The sequence below is a fragment of the Equus asinus genome, chromosome 4 (assembly GCF_041296235.1).
Source record: "Equus asinus isolate D_3611 breed Donkey chromosome 4, EquAss-T2T_v2, whole genome shotgun sequence".
Taxonomy (NCBI): domain Eukaryota; kingdom Metazoa; phylum Chordata; class Mammalia; order Perissodactyla; family Equidae; genus Equus; species Equus asinus.
The window spans coordinates 39,295,154-39,321,381 of NC_091793.1; the positions used below are offsets into that span (position 1 = coordinate 39,295,154).

The following is a 26,228-nucleotide window of genomic DNA, read 5'->3' on the forward strand; positions in this document are numbered from 1 at the left end:
AATCTCCCTGTTTTTGTAAATAAAGCTTTATTGGAACATAGCCATGCCCATCATTTACATATTGTCTATAACTACTTTCATGCTACAACAGCAGAGTTGAATAGTTGCAACAGAGACCATATGGCTTTCAAAACCTAAAATATTTACTACCTGACCCTTTACAGAACAAGTTTGCCAACCCCTGTTCGAGTGTTTGTGTGTGGCAGAGGTGGTGAGGGTAGGTGGACAAGTAAATAGGTAATCTGGCATAGGAAGATACGTGGTAAGAAAGAGAATTACAGAAGAAAGCTTCCTAACCCATACATGGAGGGTCAGGGAAGAAGTGACAGCTAAAAGAAGTGACAAGTAGGCTAAGAAGTAAAGGATAAAGAGGAGTTAAGAGGAGAAGGAAGGTCATTCTCAGCAGACAGCAGCATGTGTAAAGGCCAAGCAATGAAAGAAAAATATACAGTTCTCCAGAACTGTAAAGAGAGGAAATGGTAACAGATGAGGCTGGAAAATAAGTTGGGGTTAGGCAGGTCATAAAGAATCCTGAATATGAAAGCTATATTAAGGATTTTAGAAATATAATCTCTCATAGGTAATTGAGAACCGTTCAAGTATTTTAAGCAGAATTGTGCTAAAGTAAACACGTGCTTTAGAAAGATCACTCTGGCTGCAGTAATACTCAACATTTGTTGGGTATTTATTCTCTGCTAGGTCTATGCTAAATGCTTCGCATGCAGACATGTAAATGGAAATGTTTGTTGAGTAGCTGGACTCTACTGGAAGCCAGGTAGAAAGAGGTGAAGAGCGGGGACAGCTATGGATTTGTGAGAAGCAATGCTCTCCCTAACGCATGGACAGGGAGAGCACCACCCACACTGAGAGGCAGGAGGAGGATCAGGAGACTCAGAATGATTGGAAAGGGCAGTGTAATGTCATAGAACCCAAATAAATATCAATAAGGCTTGGAGAGTGAAAATCACATACTGTAAAGAGAGCAAAGAGAAATGAAGTGAGAAAAAAGGGGGGTTGGGATTTGGCAAGAAGCGGGTCACAACGGAGTTAAAAGAGAATAATTTTAGCAGAAGAGTTGGGAAGCAGGCAGGATTATAGCAGTTAAGGAGGTGACTAAAAGTGAGAAAATGGAGACCATCTCCCCCAAACACTCATCTGAGAGATGTGTCCTTTTAAAGAAGCAAAGAAGTATGATTGTGGCTGGATTTCTTAAAATTAGTCTGTAATTCAGCAGTTTTAATAAGTTTTCTGATCCATGAAGTAAATTCTTCATTCCAAATATCTGGTCATTTGAAGCAATAGTGGAGATCAAATTATGCAAATATGCTGCATGACTAAATTAAAGGCCAATTCTTGTGAGCATTAGTTAGGAATGGGAGTTGTAGTACTGCATTATTAGAAAATGGGGCAGCGTATTTTAATGTTTAAAAATGTAATGTGAAAACCTGCCAGGTGGAAGAAAAGACTCTCCTTGCTATCACTAGAATAGAATTGTGGCTAATGTTTTTTCTGAAAGCCATCCTTCTAAGATGGTCATCCCTGAACATACTCACATTTCTGACTTTCTACTGCACAATCAGTGTCCTTCCAAGGCTAATGAGATCTACAAGAACAATTAATAGCTCTGCCAGCACTAATATTGTACCCTGCATCTTTAAAGAGCTCAAAATATTAAGTAATATGCCCAAAGAACATTTCACCTAGATCTCTCATTAGATTGATTTTACAGATGAGTAAACCAAATCATTGAAAAGCAAGACAGTGGAAATGAGAAGTCTTGCTTTAGTTCTCTCTCACACCACTGCAAGGCTGGGGCCTATTATATTTGTAATTAAGCTCTTGCTCAGATTAAAGAATAACTCCCTCCTGCCTTTGGCTTTTGGATACCAACAGATTTTAAATGCCTGTAGTTGAAAAAAATGAAGTGGGTGTGTAACTACTGGCCTAAATGAGTTTGGAAAATTATAGCTGCACTTTCAATATAAAGCCACCCACTCAACTCGGGGCCTCGCCTGTTTCAGAAACAGGAAGGCGTAGGGAGTGTGGCAGGTATTTTTCTCTTGTATCTTTAAATCTCAGTAACTTTATAAAATTTTCTTAAACAATATTTGAAACAAGAAATCATCATGGGGGCTATTAGTCTTGCCCTTTAGGGACAATTTATTTTTCTGCTTCACAAGTTTAACTTCTTACTTGGATCATGATATGCTGCTAAGATACTTAAAAGGTCATTTTATCAGGTCAATTGCAAATGGTGCTCTTATTACAGAAAAGTTACATAAAAGAGGAAAGGAGAAGTAAGTCCATTAGCATGTAAAATGCACCACAAAAATGGAAAAAAGAATATCAGTGAAATACTTATAATATCAGTCTTGCTCAAATCTTTTGTTCAAGTGGGTGACTTCCAAGAGTTCTGTGGCTCCACTTCAGTGTCTAATAGGCACTACTCACTTTGACCTTCAGCAAGTCCTTTTTGAGTACTACCCACCCAAGTGTACAAAAATGCCAATTCACACAGGGCTCCTGGTATTATTTTTCTTTCTTACTCTGTAAAAGCTGCATTTTGAACGTTTTAATAATGGTCAAAGCATCCTAAGTCAGCCTAGATGGCAATTTCTAGAAAGACAGGAGATACTAAAAAAAAAAAAAAAAAAAAGTTGGTATAATTTTATTTTTTATGCTTTTTGATTAGAGTTTACAAATATAACTGTCAGCTAGTTATCCTAGTGAGGCTATAAGTCAGTCCTCCTGCAAGTAATATAAACTTCTTACTTCAATATTTGGACGATAAATCTACCATAACACTGCCAGTGTTTTGATGTTATCATTGTCTTTATCTTCCTTTACTCTTTGCTATGATAGATTTGACCTCTTCCATTGCCTACTGCAATTTGTTGCTGGAAAAACAATTTCTACTAAGTAACATGCTGAAGCATGGTGATTATAGGGAAGGATGGGGGACAAGATCATCATGATATTGTGTGTGTGTGCATGAATGTGTGTAAGCACATGAAGGAATGTGTGTGCAACGTGCATGCAAATAATATGATAGGTCTGAGGGCAATACTGTAAACTGCTTGAGGTCAAGGATCATATATTGTTCACTGTTACATTCTTAGTAATGAACTGTCCCATGCACGTAGAAAATGTTTAATGAGTGTTGCTTGCGTGAATGAATCAAGAGTACTAATTCCCCATGTTTCCACTGGCAAAACAAGGCATCCAGTTTTAAAATGAGGCTAGAGGTCCTTCTACAAGAATCTGCTGTCAATCCAGTTGTTATGGGGTGATAGCTATGTATAAAGTATTATGCTAGGAGTTGTGAGAAAGGTAAGGACATTGAATTTACAAAACTTGGACTTGAAGAGCTTCCAGTCTAGTTCAGGAGACAAGATATATACAAGTGAAAACTTCTAATCCTAGAGAGTGAATAATGGCATGCCAAATATAATTTTTCACACCAAATACAACCACTACAGAGTTCAGAGAAAGAGAGGCTGCTGAAGACTGGAGTTGTTAAGGAAAGCTATGTAAACAAGGCAGGAATTGAGTTAGACCTTTGAGGATAAAAGATAGAGAGGAGGAAAAGGAAATAGCTGTCCAAGAGGGAGTGGGGAAGAGTACAAATGACCAGTCATCAGGACAAGAATAGATAGTTTGAAATAAAATTTAGGAAGCTGTTGTTAGACTTGGAAAAAAGAGAGGATGATAGAAACATATAATAAGGAAGTAAATAACCATATGCATTTTGTATAGTAATCTCTTCATATCTAAACTCCTTGACGAAAAAAAAAGTATTGCTGATCCTTAGACACATTCTATATGTTGCAAACTCAGGGAAAATAGGTGGGATGTCAGAGTACCAGGGTAACATTCCCATAGGCTAGTGGGTAGCAGGTAGACATGCCTAACTAGGAGGGAACTGATGATATATGATTTCAGACAGGATGAACAGGTAAAGTGGGGCCGGGATAAGCCTTCAGACAAATGATTCTGTGTTTAAGGGGCTTATGATTGCAACATAGATCTGACTTTCCCAAAGTCTTTAGTGAACTGATATACTTTTGTAGCTATTCTTTGTACCAATTTCCATTTATTTTATGTTCTTAGGGATACAGAAGGGTCAAAAGTGTGTGCATAACTATTCTGCAAACCAGAACTAGATACATAAAGAAAAAGTTTGGAATTCTGACTTTCAGATATCGAAAAAAATTCACACATGAACAAAATCATGGATAAGTACTAAGAGCCCAAAGGAGAAGCAATAATTGATAGATATTTAAAAATAAATGGGGGTCCTTCTTTTCTAAGCATGTCTAGGAATTGATGGAAGAAATCTTTGTTAAAGTTAATCATAGCCATGTGGATAAATCATCCATATATTGTGTTTATGTAGGAGAGTATGAGGAGCAGAGTTAGCAAAAAAATTCTTAAAAGCTTTCAATAGATACTTTGGAAGTTACTTATATGAACCCTTTAAAACTAACATTCATTAATGGATTATTGATTAAATGAAAAATTAGCTCTTGAGAATGTTTCCTAAATAAAGTCTATCTATGCATGGATGTGCTATGGTGTTTCAACCAACATTAATTATATCCTTTTGATGTCTCCACTGTCTTGTTCTAAAAAGCTAATAAGACCTGTACTACATCATAGTTAATAGGAGTGTGGTGCTTGTTGCTTAGGCAACAGGATGAATAAATGCAGGTCAGAATGTGTTTCAAGAAAAACAAAAGCTAGAATGTGATACCGAGTAGAGGCTAAGCAGGTCTAACAGATTTTTTTACCACATTAATGAAATCTGTTTTTTAAAGTGGGCTGAGTATATTAATATACTTCAACTAAGTTCATAATTAAATAAATTAGATTATGGTGATCAATAAACAATTTTTATAGAGGTAGAAATTGATTTTTTATGATACTAGTAGCAAATAAATGGTGTACAGAAGCATATAAAGCAATAATTGATGACACCATTTTATGATTTACTTCATCTTCATAATTAATTAACTGCTCTAAATGATAATTCAAAGATTTTTAAAAATTAATTCTATCTTGTGAAGAAAATATTTTATTGACTCATCTGAATTAACTGTTTTCTTATTTTCTGGAAAATTATATATAATACTTGAAATTGAAAAAATAAGGACAATAATCTATGGAGAAAATCAGACCTTGGTTTTGTCACATATGTCCAGGATTTTTGCCTCCCAGATACATTTTGGAGTGCTTATACATAATTCATTCATGAATGTTTCTTACACTCTCCAAATGCTTATGTGAAACCTGTTTGATTAACCTTTCAGTTCCAGGCTTTCAAAAAGGGATTATATTTGCTCAAAAGCATTTAATATTCAGAGGAAAATTATGCTGAATTAAAATCTTTCAAAGCAGACAAATAATCCAGAGAATCCAGAGACCTACCTAACTTTTCATGGGACCAGGATAAATTTGGATGAGGGTTTGAGGAGTGGTTATGAGAAAGGATACTTATCAAAATGTGCAATAAGTATAACTAACGATGAAAAGACTTTCTTTCTGTTTCATAGTTCCTCCTAATTCTTAGTGTTATCTGTTGGGTGTCCCAAGTCTGTCCTGATTCTGCTCAATGTCCTAAGACTCTCATAGCAATTGAAGAAATTCCATTTTTTTCTTATTTCAATACCCACGATATCTTGTCTGTCTAATCACTGACAGCACTCTTAAACATGAGAACAATAACAGTAGTTGCACATCTGACTCCAAAAAACAGGTTCATAAAGAGTTCTAAGTACACAATTACTTAGAGCTCAGACGTCTTACTACATTTCTGTATTTTTTTTTAAAAAAAGCTCTTGGGGCATACATATTTTTGGAGAAGAGGCAGAAGTTTAACAATTTGAATAATTTTAAAATCTACAGTAGTCAAGTCAAGGTTCGAGAAAAATATTCTCAAATGGAAATAAAAAGACATGACTAGTCCTCAGTATTTTCTTATCAATTCTGATATTAATAAACTTCAGGTGTTAGCCACAGCATTTTATTTAGAAATAGTTATTAATTATTTCTACAAGTCATTTGCGTGCTACATGCTTATGTTATGCAGCTCTCTCTAAATTTAGGGATCAGTAATATGTGTGATGGGACCTTAAAAGCAAGGAAAGCTAATAAGGATTGTGACGTAGCTTAACAAGGGAAACTGATGAGCACTGGGGGAGGTATGTAAATGATTAGAAAGCTGTATTATGGGTCTGCATGTCTCCCCATCCTCCTTGCTCACCTATATTCATCACAGTGAGAAGTTTGCACACGCCAGGTTTAGACTGCATGCAGACCAGCATTCAGAAGTACATGAATGCACTTGGTCCATCAGCCTCTCTTTCTAAATATTGACAATTAATTGATTAAGTGCTTGTTTTCTACCTAAAGTAATAAGCAATACCTCAGTACTCTTCAATCAGCATGTGTAAGTAAGGGAATGCTCTCCATAATTGACCATCTAAAGCAATTTACTAATGAACTAAAGGTCATCCACAAAATTTAAACAGCTTATCAAACAATTACCAGGAAAAAACAATGATCTTCACACCGTATACAAAACAAATTGTCTAATCAATCACTAAATGCTAATGTTCAAATGAAATAACAATTTTTTAGGAATCTAGAATTAACTGAAGAATGCTAGAATCTAACTGGGTATTCTGAGATTAAAAATTTATAAACATCACACAAAGAATGACAGGGAGAATATAAATGTTAATCTTCTGTCACTGCCTATAAATAGTACTCTCACAGGTTCATTCATATACTACATATGTATATGGATGCCTACAGATCTCATCTTTCAGTAAGTGTCTATATGTACACAGTAAGTTCAGTCCTAAGGGCATCCGATTTTCTGATGCAGTCACATATATAAAACTGACGGGTTTCGGTGCAAATCAGGCTGCTTCTGAGCCATGTAAGACACATAAGAAGCAAAGACAGACAAAAGGCAGCTCCATGGACACAGAGAGCGTCTTACCATAAACTGCACATTGTCAAATCCATTAGCCATCAGGTGGTTCTCGTACTGAGGTAGCCCAATGCTTTCCAACCATTGTCCCACTGTTTGGACAGGGCATCTGGGTCCTGTAAGAGGATGAAGAGGGAAGCGTTTAAGCAGGGAGTAGCCGTCCACAGGGTAATAGCGGTAGTCCTGGGCTGAGAGGTGGCATTGCCACATCATGCTCCTGGGAAAGTTGCTATCAAAGGAGCCCGCCAGCTTGACAGATTAATGTTCTCAGCGAGAGAGCAAAGTCAGAAGTAAAACATAGTTTGCCAGGCAGGCTGTGGAGTATGACTTGATCCTAGCTCCACATTTCTTACATATTAATCTTTACTACCGACCAGTACGTCATACAGTCCCCAAAACCAGGCAGCAGAAGAAGGCATATCAAGCTGTCAGCTTAGGCTGGTCTGCGTTCTGTGTGATTGTTGGAGTACTCCACAATGAGCAATGCACGGCCGGCAGCCAGAATTCTTTTTATCAAGTACTCCTCCACTCATCAGTATGCAGCTCCACGCTCCTTGCTCCCCCTCGCTCGCTCCCCTTCATTACCCAGCCCAGGCTACACCTCGCATTTTCAATAATAGCCATCAGATAAGGCAGATTTTTTTTGTCTGCAAGCTGTAAGCCTGCTGCTGCTGCTTCCTCCTACACACCCATCCAAGCGTCAATCTTGAATGATGAGAGCAGTCAAAACAAATGCAGAAAATAGAAAGATTCAAAAGCAAACCAAAGTGCTTAAATCTGAATTGAATCTTCATACTGGTTATACGTTACAGAGCTATTTGTTGTGGAATTTTACGTTTCAAAAGACACCAGGAAATGCAAAGCTTTAACTATAGCTCATAGCGGAGCTCACTACAGGTTTCCTTTTTCCTTTTCTTTCTTCCTCTCCTTTCTTCTTCTTTTTTAATGCAGCACAGATAAATGCTCCTGATCTAAAGCTTAGCAGTGTTTGGAGAATTATTATTCTCTTTCTTTACCATGCTCTATCAAAATGAACCTCTTTGAGATATTTGTTTCCTTTTTTGAATTACTGCAAAATACAGAAACTGCATGGCAATTTTGAAGTCAAGATCATTCATTTCTCATTTGTAGGGCTTCTTCCAAACAAAAATATTATTAGGCACAAGAAATCCTCTTCCCTTCTGATATTTATAACCCAATCTACCAGGGTTACCATTCTAAATTAGCTATAACGGTAATATTACTGGGTAGAATTTTTTAATAAAGATGAAGAGCTCTAACCAAAAATAATTCAAGAATAACAGATGTAAATGTGTGAATTTTACTGAATGGCAGACAGATTGAGTATTTTATTTAATAATTGAGAGAAACCAGAGATTAATGAAAGAACCCATAGGACGAGATCATCAGGAAGAAAAGACTCTTCCTCGAGATAGGGAGACAACTTGCGGAAAGGTTAGTCTAATATTCCTCTTACTGCAGGACTCACTTGTCACAGCGTTCCTGGAAGAGAATCATCCAACTTATGCTTGAATACTGCCTGTAACAGAGCTCTTACTACTTATCAAGAAGTCTCCATTAATTAGAAAGCTATTTTACTTCCTGACTCCTTCCAACTGGCTCCAGTTCTCCCTTTGGAGTTGCACACACTGGGACTTGTGTCCTTGTCACATAAAGTGTTTTAAAAATTAGGGGCTGGCCCAGTGGGTTAAGTTCGCACGTTCCGCTTGGGTGGCCAGGGGTTTGCTGGTTCGGATCCCGGGTGCGGACATAGCACTGCTTGGCAAGCCGTGCTGTAGTAGGTGTCCCATGTATAAAGTAGAGGAAGATGGGCACAGATGTTAGCTCACGGCCAGTCTTCCTCAGCAAAAAGAGGAGGACTGGCAGCAGTTAGCTCAGGGCTAATCTTCCTCCAAAAAAAAAATTAAAGCTAACGCTCATCCCCCAGAACAGTGCCTGGTGCATAATAAGTGTTAAATAAATAATTATTAAGTGAAGCATCATCTTTCTTCTTTTCCCAAACCTTATCCTTCTCTGTTTCCTTTTTCTTTTTAAGAACATTGTCAACCTCCCTGGCACACAGACACTAAACTTCCAAATGTCTTACTCCCTCTTTCACTGCGGACAGCAGTTCCCAAGTTCCAGTCAGTTCTCGTCAGGGTGTATCTGGCATCCATTCCCCTGATTCTACTCCTGCTTCATGTCTATGGAACTGCCATCTACTTTGATTCTGCTCTCTTCATTCAGGCCCAACCGGCCTGATGCAACAATGGCCTCTGTGTTGGACTTCCTACCTATGATACCTTTTAAATCTATTTTATCCGTGGGTTTCAGAACAACCTCTCTAAGACACAGTGTCGATTATTACTCCCTTTTTCAAAACCCTTCCACGGATTTCAATTGGCTTCAAAATAAACTCCCGCCTCCTTTGACGACATTTTGAGGTCTTCATGATCTACTACAAGTCATCTAACCTTATTCCCCTTTCCCTAGTGCTCCAGTCAGCTGGTCTCTAAAGGCAGCCCGTAAGGTACCTGGGTTGGTTTTACTATGTCCTCACATTTCTGCATTTTGCTAGATTTGGATCAGATGACATTTTCTTTATGAAACCTTTCCTAATCTCCCCTAACTGGAATATATCTCTCCCTTATATGTCTTAAGTGACATTTTTAGACTATTATAACAAATATTTTCTGTCTAACATTATAGTTATTTGTGTACAAGATTTATTTCTTGAATGTAGGAATATGTCTTGCTAATATTGCACATAATAAAGATTCAGTACGCACCTGCTAAACCAAATGCAGTCATATGCCACATAACATTTTGGTCAACGATGGACTGCCTGTATGTTGGTGGTGACCAGATTAGTACCATATAGCCTAGGTGTGTAGTAGGCTATACCACTTAGGTTTATGTAAGTACACTCTATGATGTTTACACAATGATGAAATCGCCTAACTGCATTTCTCAGAATGTATCCCCATCGTTAGGCAACACATGGCTATAATGTAATTTACATTTCATAATCCAAACTACATAAAATCCCCTAGTTTCAGATTTTAAAATTTGTGTTTTTAAACTCTATCCAAATCTCTGAATGCTTTATTTAAAAGAAGATAGCTGAGTTTTAAAATAGAACTTTCAGGTCTGGATTTTTGTTTATCATCTTCATCCTCTTTTTTACTTGATTATAATTTATTCTTGATCGGTTCCAGATATTTTAAGAAGGTCAAAAAGTTTTCAGCAGTTTAGGAATCAATTTTAAGGCATTGTAGTTACTCAATATTTCTTATTTGAGAAGTTGAACACAAGATGTTATCTGTCCTTGGCTAGCTCCAAAGCTGGTACAAAATCGAGTTAAGTGTAAGTTTCAATTGCAACCTCTCTTAGGGTCACAACCACATTGTTCCCCCTGATCATTTTAAGCTGTGAGTAGCTGGATAAGCCACACAAAGATTGAGCAAACACAATAATAATATTTTGGCTTGGTAAGACATGCTGGTTGGCCAACTCCTCAAATCCCATCTTATCTCCTAAGACACATATCAGGGACCAAGTACCTAGAAGAGTGCCACACATATCCTAGGCATCAAATCATCTTTGTTAAATGAATGAATGAATTACATTGAAAATGGCTTTCATGGGATTTTCATTTCTTAATAAATAGACAGAGAGAGAGAGAGAGAGAATTATTTCAAGGTCCAGACTGCTGTACAAAAACATAGCTCAGAGAAAATACTAGTTACTAATCACTTGACAAATCTTTATGTAGACAGATTGAATTTTATCCTTTTAACTATTCATTCAATTTCTACTCAGTAATTCTTATACATTGGTGAAAGGTTATAATGCAAGAGGGAAGTGAGTTGGGAGAGACGAGGATAGAGCGAGGTTGTAAGAAAGAGTGAGGAAGAAGAAAGAGACTTTGAGTCATGTGGTTTGTGGTTTTGTTAAAGTATTTTCTCATGAGCCAAAACTCTAAAAGAAACCTGGTATGGGTCTGAAGATCATTTTTTTATAGTGTTTAAGTATATTTCTCACTTTACTTGAAATACTTTCTTGGAGTCTTAAAATTCTTAAAGTAAAATAACACATTACTGGGCAGGCACTTTTATTCAACTGGAACTTCTCTAAGCCCCAAATGTGAGATAAGTGGAGGGAAAGAAGAAATTAACAGTTATTCGGGGCCACTATGTCCTAGAGAGTATGGTGTGGATTATTAGCTCCTTTTCAGACAAGGTAACTGAAGCTCAGAGTATGTGATAAAACCAGGAATTTTCTTTGGTGCAATCTTTCTCTTTTTTTTCCTGAGCTAACATCTATGCCAGTCTTCCTCTATTTTGTATGTGGGTCACGACTACAGCATGGCTGATGAGTGGTGTACGTCTGTGCCTGGGAACTGAACCCAGGCCACTGAAGCAGAGTGTGCTGAACTTAACCTCTAGGTCACAGGGCTGGCTCTGGAGCAATCTTTTTAAGAAATTATTCTGGAGGTTACACTTCTAGAATGGCAACGTGAGGAGCTCCATGGGCCCTATCCCCAGTAAAACAAATGTAACTGGTGAAAACTGTATAAAAAACCAAAACAAAACAGCAATTTAAAGTCTCTGGAAATTGTCTTAAGAACATACAGAGGATGAAAAATATTTATTCAAGAAAATCTACTAAAACATGGTAAGAACAGAGAGGATCTGTGGCACTTGAGCCATAACTTCTCTCCTCCCTCCCCTCACTCCCTGCTTAGCTTGAAAGAAGCTCCATTCTGGGTGGGTGTTCCCAAGAGAATGGGGTTCCCTCTCTCCTCAGCTGGCATCCAATGGATACGGTATCTCATCCAAAGGGGCAGAACAGCAGCATTTCTAATTCCCTCTAACTCCAAGTTGCAAAGGGTAAATTCCTGGTGAGTGTGGCTAAGAGGTCATGGGCTCCCTTTGTCCATCCAGCCCCTATTCATAAAGTAGAGGCTCTATCCCAGTTGTAGCAGGATGAGAATAGTGAGGTCCTCATCACCCTCATCCCAGCGTACTTATAGGACTGAGGTTCCATGCCCAGATGGAAGAGCAAGCTGAGAAGATGAGAAGACCAGAGGCTACCATCCTTGCTCAGTGCCCCGAACAGTGGCCCAAAGATTCTGCCAAAAGGGGAGGGTCAGCCATAAGTACAGAGAGTTTTAAAGGTCTATCCCAAGAAATTGCCTTTGTTTGAAAGAGCGCATGAGGAAGTTCAAGCATAAAGGTATTATTAAAAACAATGGAGGGTTTTGTGGAAAGCAATTAAAAGGAGACTAGTAGCTCCATTAGGACAACAAGCTAAACAGTAGGCCAGCTAGTTTTAGAGAACAATCAAAAGAGACAGTTAAGAAATGCCCTTCTCGGGTCAGAACAAACTTCAAAGACTGGCCCCCAAAACTACTCCTGCACGAATTTAATTGGACCAGGCTCTGGAGCAACTCATATCTCAAAGAATGGCCAAAAACAAGAAAACAATCAGCTGGCAACTGGTGGAGCCTAATTTTAGGGTGTGATACCAAACGAGGCAGAGAGCTTAAAAGAAAGATTAGGGAAAGAGACAAAGAAAACACAACTATAACCAGTGTCATCCTGGGATGGCTATGCACACAGGCAAGACACTCTTGAGTGGATAAATACCATGTGATATGTACATAAAATGGGATATTATTTGGCAATAAAAAGAAATGAAATGTTGATAGATGCTACAACATGGATGAACCTTGAAAACATTATACTAAGTGAAAGAAGCCAGTCACAAAATACTTTTTATATTTACATGAAATATTCAGAATAGACAAATCTATAGAGATGGAAACAATAGTGGTTGCCTAGGGCTAGGGAGGCAGGATTAGCGGTAAAAGGGGAGTGACTATTAATGAATACAGGGTTTCTTTTTAGAGTGATAAAAATGTTTTAAAATTGACTGTGGGGATAGTTGCACGAATCTTTGAATATACTAAAAACCGCTGAATTTTACACTATAAATGGGTGAATCGAATGATATGTAAATTATATCAATAAATTTACAATTATTGAATAAAATAAAAAACAAAAGTAATTCTTAAATTTTCTTTAAATTTACAACAACACAGAACACACATAATTGCATATAAGTATAATGTTGTTATTGTTTTATATATATTGCATTTTTAGTGCTCTATTTTTTTTTTCCTTTTCCATTTTTCTTGGTTACTCTTTCTCCCAGTACCTCCATACCATCTGTATCATCCATTCTCCTCTCAAGGTGATTCATGTTAACAAACTAAGTGTGTATCTTCACATATATTTATCCATTGCTGAATCTCTCTCTCTCTCTCTCACACACACACATAATATAGTCGTGTACAAATATATATGCATATGCATATGATATGTATATGTGGGGGTATTTTTGGATATTGTTTCATAAAAATAGAAATATGGTACACTCGCTTTTCTGAACCTTATTTTTCTCATTCAACAAAACTTCATGGAAATTCTACCAAGTAAATGATAAGCTCTAATTTATTCTTTTAAATAATCGCATAATATTCTACAATGTGGATACATCATACTTTATTCAGTCCTTTGCATGATATCCCTAGGTCTACTCCTTCACTTTCTTTTTTTTTTTTTTTAAAGATTTTATTATTTCCTTTTTCTCCCCAACAACCCCCGGTACATAGTTGTATATTCTTCGTTGTGGGTCCTTCTAGTTGTGGCATGTGGGACGCTGCCTCAGCGTGGTTTGATGAGCAGTGCCATGTCCGCGCCCAGGATTCGAACCAACGAAACACTGGGCCGCCTGCAGTGGAGCACGCGAACTTAACCACTCGGCCACGGGGCCAGCCCCTCCTTCACTTTCTTTTATAAAACTTTTTATTTTGAGATAAATTGTAGATTCACAAGAAGTTATAAGAAATAAGAAAAAGAGATTTTGTATAGACTTCACCCAGTTTTCCCCAATGGTATAACATCTTGTACAACTACAGTATGATATCACAAACAGGTAGTTGGCATTGATAAAATCTATTGATCTTATTCAGATTTCACCAATTTTACATGCATACATTGTATGTGTGTATGTGTTTAGTTCTATGCCATTTTATCACGTGTAGATCATGTGACCATCACCACAGTCCAGATAAAGACAGTACCATCACAAGGATCCCTCCTGGTATCCTTTTATAGCCATGGCCATCTCCCTCCCTCTCCTACTTCTTAACCCTTGGCAACTACTAACCTATTCTTCATCTCTATCGTTTTGTTATTTCAAGAATGTTATATGTACACAATCATACAGTATGTAACCTTTGGGATTGGCTTTTATCATTCAGCATAATTCCCTTGATATCCTCGCAAATTTATTCTGCGTGTCAATAGTACATTCCTTTTTATTGCTGAGTAGTAGTCTATGGTATGAATGTACCACAGTTTGCTTAAAGATTCACCCAGTCAAGGACATTCGGGTTGTTTCCGGCTTTTAGCTATTATGAATAAAGCTGCCACAAACATTAATGGACAGGTTTTTGTGTGAACATAAGTTCCCATTTCTCTGGGATAAATGTCCAAGAGTGCAATTACTGAGTCATATGATCAAAATATGTTTAGTTTTATAATAAACTGTACTATATTTATCAGAGTGGTTGTACCATTTTACATTCCTACCAGCAATGTATGAGAGATCAGTTTCTCTGCATCTTCACCAGAATTTGGTGTAATCACTATAGTTTTCATTCATTTAGCCATTCTAATAGGTGTGTAGTAATACTGCATTGTGGTTTTAATCTGCATTTCTATCATGGCTAATGATGTTGGACATATTTTAATGTGCCTATTTACCATCTGTATATCTTTTTTGGTGAATTATCTGTCTGTTCATGTCTTTTGCCTATTTCCTAATTGAATTGTTTGTTTTTGCATTGTTGAATTTTGAGAACTCTTCACATATTCTAAATACAAGGTATTTGTTGGATTTTTGATTTGTAAATATTTTCTCCCCATCTATAGTGTGTCTTTTCATTCTCTTCATATAGTCTCCAACAGAGTTAAAGTTTTTAATTTTGATGAAGTCCAAGTTATCAATTTTTCCTTTTATGAATCATGTTTGTGTCTACCTTGTTATTTTTAACTTTTTAAAATGATCACTTTAAAAAATATGTTTGTTATAAATAGCCTATAAATGTAATTATTTTTTAATCTGGAATTCAAAAACTACAATCTAGTGGTTTACATTTTAATGAACAAATACAATTTAGGATAATGACAGTCATGCTCGATTTTAATCATTCCATCTTATTTTATGTTTATATTTATTTACATTTTGTTTCATCATTTTCCTTTTCTTCATTTTTGTTGGTCTGGTGACATACCTATTTGTTCCATTTTTCCCTTTTTAAGTTTGAGATTCTGTGACACTTCTCCATTCCATTCATGGTTACTTTACCTTTCCCTTCTCTAAATATCAGACATAGACTTTTCTAACATTATTTGGAAATAAGATATCAACTCTTTCCTCCTCCAAGACACTCTATTTCCCTCCTACTCCAGTAAAATTAGACCTTCAGAATATTTTCTCTTCTCTATTCTTCCTTTCCTACAACCATATGTTGTAATCTCCAGAGTGTTTTTCATTTACCTGCCCTACTTCCAATCAATTCTTAGGTTTTGCTGATAATCATTTAGAAAATTTTGTTCTAATCTATTACTAGAATTTTCCTTATAGCATATTCCTTCTATTGAATGAGTCATTATTTAATATTTATATTGAATACTCCCAATGTCTGTCCCTATCAATTTGGATTTAGTTATTGTAAAGATTCATTGATCACCACTGTTTCATATCCTCATAACCTTCTCCAACTCGAGATTTCTGTTTTCATTTGTTTGTACTTTTGTTAGAATATTTCCTCATATACTCAGAAAATATTTTGAATTGAATGAAAATACAACTATAGCATATCAAAATTTGTGAGATGTAGCTAGAGTGGTACTCAGAGAGAAATTTGTAGCATTAAATGCCTATATTAAAAATAAAGACAATTTCAACAATAATCTCAGCATCCACCTTAAGAAATAAGAAAAGGGGGAAAAAAAGCAAGCAGAAATAGGAAATAAAGATAACATGGAAAAAAATGAAATAGAAAACAGAAAAAGCAATAGAGAAAAATCAATGAAATCAAAAACTCTTATTTGAGATGATGAATAAAATCAATAAACACTAGTCAGGCTAATCAGAAAAAAAAAGAGAATATATAATTTACCAGTATCAAGAATGAGGGAATTGACAGCCCTATAGATTCTACAGATATTAAAAAGGATGATGAAGGAAATTATGAATAACTTTATGCCAATAAATTCAACAACTTAGATAAAATAGACAAGTTTACTGAAAGACACAAACTACCAAAGTTCACACATGAACAACTTCATAACTGAATATCTCTCTATCTATTAAAGTAATTGCATTTATTGTTAAAATCTTTCACAAAGAAAACTCCAGGCCTCATTAATGGCTTCAATGGTGAATTCTACCAAACATATGAAGAAGAAATGACACTAATTCTACATAAACTCTTCCAGAAAATTTAATGGAAGAGCATAATTGCCAACTCATTCTGTGAGGTCAGCATTACTCTGCTACCAAAATCAGACAAAGACATTATGAGAAAAGAAAATTATAGACCAATGTTTGTTGAGGATATATATGTTAAGATTTTAAACAAAATTTTGACAAATATTATACAATAATATATAAAGATAATACAACATGACCAAGTTGGGTTTATCCCAATAAGGTAAGGTTTCTTTAACATTCAAAAATCAATTAATGCAACTCACCGTATTAACTATTAAAGAAAAATCATATGATCATCTCTGTAGACGTGGGAAAAAAATAATTTAACAAAATCCAACATCCATTTCTCATAAAAACTCTCAGCAAACTAGAAAGGAATTTCTCAAGCCTGATGAAAAGTATCTATAAACCTACAGCTAGCATCACACTTAGTCGTGAAAAACTGAATGCTTTCCTGCTAAATTCAGCAAACAAGGCGAGGATGTCCACTCTCACCACTTCCATCTAACATTGTACTGGAGGTTCTAGCCAGCATAATAATTCATGAACAGGAAAAAAATGCATCCAGGTTGGAAAGGAAAAAGTAAAACCATTTCTGTTCACATTTGACATAATTATCTATGTATAAAATCCTATAAGATCCACATAAAAGCTACCAGAACAAGCGAATTTAGCCAGGTTGCAGAACACAAGATCAGTATACAAAAGTCAATTGTATTTCTCTATACTAACAGTAAACAATCAGAACTTGAAACTAAATATAGCATAACTTACAACTGCATTAAAAACATGAAATTCTAATGAATAAATCTGTCAAGCAGATGAGCCAGACCCGTACACTTGAAATTACAAAGCATTGCTGGAAGAAATGATATAGAACCTAAATAAATGGAAAGATATACCATATTCATAGATCAGAGGACTCAACTTGTTAACCCATAAGTTCTTCCCAAATTTATCTATACATTCAACGTAATAGCAAATAAAATCCCAGGAGGAGCTTTTATGGTTTTTTGGTGTGTGTGTGTGTGTGTGTGTGTGTGTGTGGAAACTGTCAAGCTTCTCCTAAAATTCATATAGAAATGCAAAGGACCAAGAGTAACCAAAATAACTTTTATAAAGAAGAACAAAGTTGGATAAGGTATATTCCTTGACTTTAAGACTTATTATAAAGCTACAGTCATCAAGACAGTAGGGTATTAAGATAATGGGGTGTTAAGATAGACAAATAGATCAATGGAACAGAATAGAGGGTTTAGAAATAGATTGAAACACAGAGGATCAACTGATTTTTGACAAAGATAAAAGGCAGTTCTGTGTAGACAGAAGAGACTTTTCAATGAACAATATTGAAACAACTAGAAATCCATATGCAAAAAAATAGATTTCAATCCATATCTTGCATCATGTGTAAAAATTAGCTCAGAATGTATCATAGTCCTAAATGCAAAATCTAAGACTACAAAACTTCTGGAAGAAAATTTAGGAAAAAAGTTCAGGAAAAATCTTGAACTTGGTTAGGCACAAGAAGCACAATTTTAAAAGAAAAAAATGATCATTAGAATTCATCAAAATTTTGCTCTTTGAATGACACTTCATTAAGAGGATGAAAAGACAGAATTGCTGACTAGAAGAAAACATTTGCAAACTATATCTGATAACAGACTTTTATCCAGAATATATAAAGAACTCTCAAAAGTCAGTAATAAAGAAACAAATAAATCAATTTTTTAAATTTTAGGTTTTTTTTTCCCTTTTTCCCCCCAAAGACCCCCAGTACATAGTTGTATATTCTTCGTTGTGGGTCCTTCTAGTTGTGGCATGTGGGACGCTGCCTCAGTGTGGTTTGATGAGCAGTGCCATGTCTGTGCCCAGGATTCGAACCAACAAAACACTGGGCCGCCTGCAGCGGAGCACAGGAACTTAACCACTCGGCCACAGGACCAGCCCCTCAATTTTTTAAAATAGGCAAAAGATTTGAATAGATACTTCACTAGAAGAGATATATGGATAGCAAACAAACACATGAAAACTGTTCAACATCATCAGACATTAGAAAATGCAAATGAAAGCCATAATGTGACACCACTATTAGAATGTTTAAAATTAAATAGACTGAACACACCAAGTGTTGACAATGATATGGATCAACTGGGAGTCTTATACACTGCTGGTGGGAATGTAAAATGGCACAATCACTTTGGAAAATAGTTTGATAGTTTCTTCAAAAGTCAAGAAGCACGCCCTGTGGCCTAGTGGTTAAGTTCAGTGTGCTCCACTTCCGTGGCCTGGGTTTGCAGGTTTGGATCCCAGGTGCAGACCTATACCACTCATCAGCCATGCTGCGGCAGTGACCCACATATTAAATAGAGGAAGACTGGCACAGATGTTAGCTCAGGGCTTATCTTCCTCACCAAAAAACTAGTCAAATGTACATCTACTACATGGCCCAGCCATTCTACTGCTGGGTATTTACCCAAGAGAAATGATAGCATATGCCATACAGAGACTTGTACTTGAATGTTCATGGCAACTTTATTTGTGATAGCCAAGAACTGGAAACAGCCTAAATGTCCATCAACAGGTGAATGGATAAACAAATTGTAATATAGTCATACAAATGGAATATTACTCAGCAATGAAAAGGAAGAAACAGTTGCTGCATGCATCACATGGATAAATGTCAAAATAATTTTGCAGAGTACAAGAAACCAGACAGTCCAAAAAAAGAGTACATCCTGTATGATTCCATTTACATAAAATTCTAGAAAATGTAAATTTATCTATAGTGATGTAAAATAAATCAGTGACTATCTGGGGATGAGAAAAAAAAGGGAGTAGAAGGCATCACAAAATGACAGGAGCAAATTTTCGGAGGTGATGGATATTTACATTCCTGACTACGGTGATAGTTTCACAGGTGTATCCATTTGTCAAACATTAAACTGTACATTTTAAATTTGTGCAGCTTATTGTAGATCAATTATACCTCAATAAGCCTACTCTTAAAAGTTAAAAAATGAGGCCAGCCGTGTGGGCAAGCGGTCAAGTTCCCGCACTCTGCTTCAGCGGCCCAGGGTTTCGCTGGTTCGGATCCTGGGTGCAGACAGGGCTCCGCTCATCAGGTCACGTTGAGGCAGCGTTCCACATGCCACAACTAGAAAGACCCACAATTAAAATATACAACCATATACTGGTGGGATTTGGGGAAAAAAAGCAGAAAAAAAAAGAAGATTGGCAACAGTTAGCTCAGGTGCCAATCTTAAAAAAAAAATAGTTAAAGAAGAAGTAGCAAAAGGAGATAAAAATGAGAGAGGAGGGAAGTGACTTATTTTAGACAAAATAGTCAGGGAATGTCTCTCGAAAAGGTGAAATCTGAGCAAAGACTGGAATGTAGTGAGGGAGCAAGCTGTTCTGGTATCTAGGAAAAGAGCATTTGAGGCAGTGGCAACAGTTAAGTTTGAAGCCCACTATCCTGGCCTGTATTGTAATGGCATGATGCTACTGGGGGGGTGGACTACTAGCTTAATTTTGACATGCTCTTGACTGTTCTCAGTGTATACTGTGCAGCCATGTGTGGCCTAGGAGATTGAGATGAACATAGCTTGAAAACTATTATAATTGTATTAAATTAAATCCATGATATCAATTTAGGTTTCTAAAATTAACTTTCTCTTTTAAAAGTAGAAGGCAACTAATATTCTGATTAATTTCGGACATCTCTTAATTAGATTCTAGTTAACTGGGGGGAGGATACTTCTTTTTATACTTTATTCATTCCTTCAGCATTGACTGATCTCTTCAGCAAAGATTCATAAAGTACCTCTTGTTCCAAGCATTTTACTAGGCAGTGGGGATATAGCTTTGAACACCCCTGGACATACACAATTTATAGGCTAGCGGAGAACATCGGTTTACTGTTTAGAAAATGTCATTTGAGATTAAAAGAATGAACACTTAGAAACATGCCATAAAGAGTGGAGAAGTGAATTAGAGAAAACTGCTTAAGTCATTCCAGGTTCCATGAGCAAAAAGAAACCTACTACACTATCTGTTGCAATAGGTGATAGCAGGTGAAACTGATAAAACAGTTAAGGTGGGTGAAATGATTTGGCAGAGGTGGCGGTTATCAAATTTGTTAAGTTAGAAAATGACACTTAGAAGGGATAAAGGAGAGTCTCTGGATAAGAGTTTTTTTTAAAAAAGAAACTGGTTAACCCTCCAAAATGTAATAAATACCTGTTTATCCTAGCACCAAGATAACTGATATATGGCACCTACTTTTCAAAGAATGTGTCTTTCCTCTTATCTAAGCCACGCATAAAGGGCGCTAATATTTATTGAGCATCCACTATGTGTCAGGCCTTTTAAATATATTATCTCATTATGTAAAATAATAGCAAACATGCATTTACTGTGGTCAGGTTCTAAATGTTCTACATGTGTTAACTCCTATGATTTTCATGACAACCCTGTGAAGTACTATCGTTATTATCTCCTTCTACAGGGGAGGAAATGAGATACAGAGAGGTCGTTAAGTTGTCTAAAGTTGTCCAGTTAGACTAGAACCATGGAAAACTGACTCCAGTGCCTAAGCTTTTAGCCATTACACTATCCTTCTTCTGTGTTCCAGATGCATAGAGGGGGAACTTGCCTCCTTGCAGGAGGGAGAACGCTCACCCATACACACAGCAGCAGGTTTGTTTTAAGAGTTCCCACTTTTTCTGTTAATTCTCCTTCCCATCCTTCACCTTCCATTCATTATTCTTGGCTTCTAAAGTGTAAAGCAATGAGAAAAAGCAGGGGGAAATAATGAGAGGTGGGAGAAGAGTAAATCCTATCACTTGGATATTTTTATTTCACTCTAACAAAGGGCTTTTCTCTGATTCTAAAGCCTGCAGCTTTGGTGTTGTTTCCACATGAGTGCTCAGCCTCTCTGGTCTGCGATACATGGATGCCTGTGATGTATGTCAAGGAAGATGCTGCCTCAGGAGAGGTAGTACAGCATGGTGGTTAAGAGCCTGGACCCTGAAACCTGCCTGCCTGGGTTTGAATCTTGGCTATTCTCCATTATGGAAATAATTTCTGTTTCTATTCTTAAGATGGAGCAATAGAAAGAGTACCCTTCTGGTTGGGCAAGTTTCTGGAGCTTCGTTCTTCGGTAAAGTGAGAGTGACACCTCACCCCACCTATCTTATGGTTTTATTTGAAGCTGAAATGAAATAACATATGTGAAAAATCACTATGAATTATAAAGAGTCATTCAAATGCTAGGGATATATTATTATCCTTAACTGTCAGTAGAATAACACTTGTGTTGTTCTTTCAGTCCCTCAATCAAAGGCCTGGTCCTGAGCCATCGGTGTTTTTCCTTGTCCATTTCTCTTGTTTCAAACAGACAAAAATGCATGGGGTGATCAGTCTGGCCAAATAACAGAGGAAAGCTAATTGTACTGTGAAGTGATCAGAATGCCAAAACCCATGATGTCATTAGGGACTTTGTTTTATCTAATATGCACCAACAGCCAGATCTTCGGCACCAAGCAGCCTGTTCTTCACATCTATCTGAAGGAGAAAAGAGAAGAACGAGGTGGGGCAAGGAATGGCAAGAAAGGATAGTTCTTATTCCCAGCTTTAAAATTGGCAAAAGGGACCGTTGGTTATTTATTCCATCATATTTCAAAGAAAGATTGGTCATTTTTGAAGAGACTGGCAAAGAGCACACTTCTTAAGACAGCTATGCCTGTGTTTTGGAGAGAAATTTTACATTCAACTAATAACTATAGTGATGGTCTCTAGTGAGCCTGCTGTCCTGTCTTTTATATCTTGAAATACAGGTATAGGAGCTGAGTGAACAGTGTTTATTCCTGTGGAGTAGTGGAAGAAAGGTCCTGACTAACAATTCTATTTTTAACTAAAAGGTAACAATATCTCATTTTTCCAACCCTAAATGTCCTCTTAGCTGAGAATTATAAGCTACATATCCATTTTCCTTGAGGAGAAAAATTAACAATGAAAATTAGCAGAAAGAGAGACAATGCAGTAAGAACAATGCTTCTTCCACAGATAAAGGGCAGCCATTCTGAAATGCAAAAATAGAAATGCAAAGCAGAGATGGCAGACAGCAGAAGAAGAAAAAGGATTAGTCATTCCAGGAATTGTGGAATGTTGTGGGTCAACAGAGTTATGGATCAAAAAGCCAAGATTTAAACAGGAAAATGATCCAAGATCATGCTTTGGTGTTTAAATGCTAAGGGAACTCAAGAGCTCAGATTCAATTTTCCCTAAGGCTTTGAATTTTATTTTGAACTAAAAACTTCATGGAGCACTTAAGAAATACCAGCCTTTACAAAACAGATCTGACAACTTATGCGCTGGGGTATGGTCTAAAATAGGAAATGAAATTTAAGCCTAAAATGCTAAAATTTTCTGGCAGACAACAAAATATACATTTAGGCCATACCTGATTGGAAAAAAATGGTAATTCCATTGATTTTATTCTCATTTTCCCTGCTTTTAAGGTTTCTGGCAAATGTTTGAAGAAGCCAATTATAGCCTTAAGTCATTGAGGCCTCCTGTGTGCCAGTCATTGTGTTAGACCCCAAGAAGAAAAGGAACTTGTCCTGCCTCCGAGAATCTTATAGACTAGTAGGGAGATAATTACCATGCAAGGTGATGAATGCTATAATGGAGATGTGTACAAGATGTATAAATTGTAGAAGGAAGGGAACAATGTTTCCTTTGGCTTAGGTAGAGAGCTTACAGATCTGCGACTTGAAGATTTAGGAGGAGTTTGTGAGGCAAATAAAAGGAAGATGGTGGTGATGGCTATTTTTATATGTCAACCAGACTGGGCTAAAGGATGCCAAGAGAGCTGGTAAAACTATTATTTCTGGGTGTGTCTGTGAGGATGTTTTCAGAGGAGATTAGCATTGGAATCTGTAGACTGAGTAAAGATCAGCCTCACCAATGTGGGTGAACATCATCCAATCCAGTGAGGGTTTAACAGAACAAAAAGTCAGAGGAAGGGTGAATTTACTCTCTGCTTGAGCTGGGATATTCATCTTATCCTGCTCTCTGATACTGGTGCTCCTGATTCGGGGCCTTTGAACTTGGACCAGGACTCATACCATCAGCCCCTGAGATTCTTGGGCTTTTGAACTCGGACTAAATTACACCAACAGCTTTCCTGATTCTCCAGTTTGCAGATAGCAGATTATGGACTTCTTGGCTTCTATAATCATGTGAGCCAATTCCTATAATAAATCTCCTCTTATGTGTATCTATATATATCCTTAATGATTCTATTTCTCTGGAGAACACTTATTAATACAATAGTATTCCAGGCGGAGGGAACAGCATGAGGGAAAGGTATGTTTAAGTAACTAAAAATTATTCATTATTGCTGGAATTCAAAGATTATATGTGCATATCCCAGGAGGGGAATGCCACAGGAAATGGGGCAAGATAGGTAGGCAGGTGATAGATAGTGAAGGAACTTGTATGCCAAGGAAAAGAGTAACTATTTTCTTTGTCAAGAACAGAGAGATATGATCACTTGATAGTCATGGTAAATGTACAGTCTTTGATTGTCAGAAGGATAATATCCAAAATTCCAAGTGTTTTGTTCATGCACTACAAAGTAGTAAAAAGGAAATTCATACACGATTTTTTTTAAAGATAATTGTTATGACGATTAAAAGAATTGATAAATATGGAAAGTACTTAGAATAGTACTTGGCATATAGCATGCCCTGAACAAATAGCAAAAATAATAATAAAAATATTTGCTATAATAAGTATTAGCTGTTTATTTTTAGCTATAATAATAAGTATTTAGTTATAACAAACATAATACATATCATAATATGATTAATAATAATTTGCTCTTGAGTCATAAACGAATTTCAAAAAATCACTCTGCTGAGTCAGTCAAGTACTATCTAAAATCCATGAAATCCACGTTTTTGAAAGAACTCACCAAGAAACTCTGGTCCAGATTTAACACCCATCACTTTTTAACAGATGCATTGTGATTAATTATGAAAACAGATGAGACACTGAATTCATTTATTCATCTTAGCCTGACAATTCTAACTGTTCTGAAATCTCAGGGATAGGGTAAATATCTTCTGTGATGGAGACTTATTTACTGTCTTGACAAAGTTAACTGGCAAATCTATGATTTCTATAAAACAGAAGCCCCCTGCCTGCTACCTGTCAAAATATTCTTAACCTCAAGGTTAATGCTTATTTCCATTTTCTGCTAAAATACTAAAACTCCAGGACTAAAGATTTGGTTTACTTCATTTTCCCAGCAACCATAAAATGTTTCTTTAGGTAAAGTGGGATGAGTTTTGAGAGAATTTGAACCTCAAGCCTATACGTGATCCTTCACACTGAAGACAGTCTCAGCAACTTCACACACAGACATTTTAATCTATTCCACAGAGAGGCATTGGCTGAAAATTATAATATAAATCCCAAATGAAAAAGGAGTAGAGCTGGCTTAGAAATGTTGAATTAACAGACCAAAACATCTTTATCTCATAATATAAACATACAATTAGGTAATTTAAAAATAAGCATTAAGGTTTATAATGACTCAAAGTCATGGAGGTAGAAAAAGAGCTTTCTCTTCTTCCATTTTCTAAACAAATCAGAGCCAAACCTGGGAATCTGTCATGAGCAGTTGTATTCACCATGAAGAGATGTATTAATCCATCCTTCTCTTCTGATAATGACCTGAATTTTTCTTGGGGGCTTTACCCCCTCATTCACTCTCAGTTCCTATGCTTTGGAAAGAGTTTCTTGCACATCATTTTCAGAGATGGACATATAACTCAAATCTGGTTTGGTAGGTGGCTCGTAAGCTGGCCCCATTGATTCTTGTTTCCTGGTATTAATGGCTTTATGCAATTTTCCCTCCCATTGAATAACTTGCTTCTAAGCAGCAGAATGCCTCAACATTGTGAGGATGTCACTTCCATGATTTGATTACAAAAATTCTGACTTCCATCTTACTAGGAGACCTTCTCCCTTGCTGGCGTTGATGAAGCAAGTTGCTATGTTGAGGCCCATGGCAAGGAATTGAGGAAAATCTCTGGCCAACAGCCACCTAAGTGCTGAAGCCCTCAGTCCAACAGCCCAAAAGGAAACAAATCTTGACAATAATCATGTAAGTCAGCTTGGAAGTGGATCCTTCCTCAGTTGAGCCTTCAGATGAGCCCTCAACCCTGGTGAACAAATAGATTGAAGTTTTGTCAAAAAGCCTGAAGCAGGAACCCAGTTAAGCTATGCTCAGATCTCTAACTACAGAAACTATGAGATAAAAAAAGTATGTTGTTTTAAGCTACTGAATTTTGTGGTAATTTGTTATGCAGTAATAAATAAATAATACATCTGGCGACTTATGCTGCCCTGGCCAGAGTATTACACTCAGAGTTGAGTACATGACCCAATTCAGAACAATGAAAGTTAGATTCAAAACAAGAGAATTTTGTTAAATCTCCCACCCCTCTGCTGCACACACAGGGCATAAAATTATGAAGACTTAGGCTTGATGGTGTTGGCAGTCTTATTCACACCACTTTGGAACCTGAGGAAGAAGCCAACATGGAAGAAAATAGAGCAGAGAAATGGAAAAAGACTGGATCCTGAC

The 26,228-nt window shown here is 36.7% G+C and overlaps 1 protein-coding gene across 17 annotated transcripts in view; it reads right to left on the minus strand.

Moving 5' to 3' along the window:
* The window catches only part of ANKS1B (ankyrin repeat and sterile alpha motif domain containing 1B), a 1,016,307-nt gene that overhangs the window by 354,090 nt on the left and 635,989 nt on the right, over positions 1–26,228 (minus strand). For 16 of the 17 annotated variants that reach the window (XM_044745264.2, XM_044745227.2, XM_044745210.2 and 13 more), the window contains one exon: positions 7,007–7,113. In XM_044745264.2, the coding sequence (XP_044601199.1) occupies positions 7,007–7,113 (107 nt within the window). Of the gene's footprint in view, positions 1–7,006; positions 7,483–26,228 lie in introns of those variants that run through there. The other variant, XM_014835053.3, reaches the window with a different exon arrangement.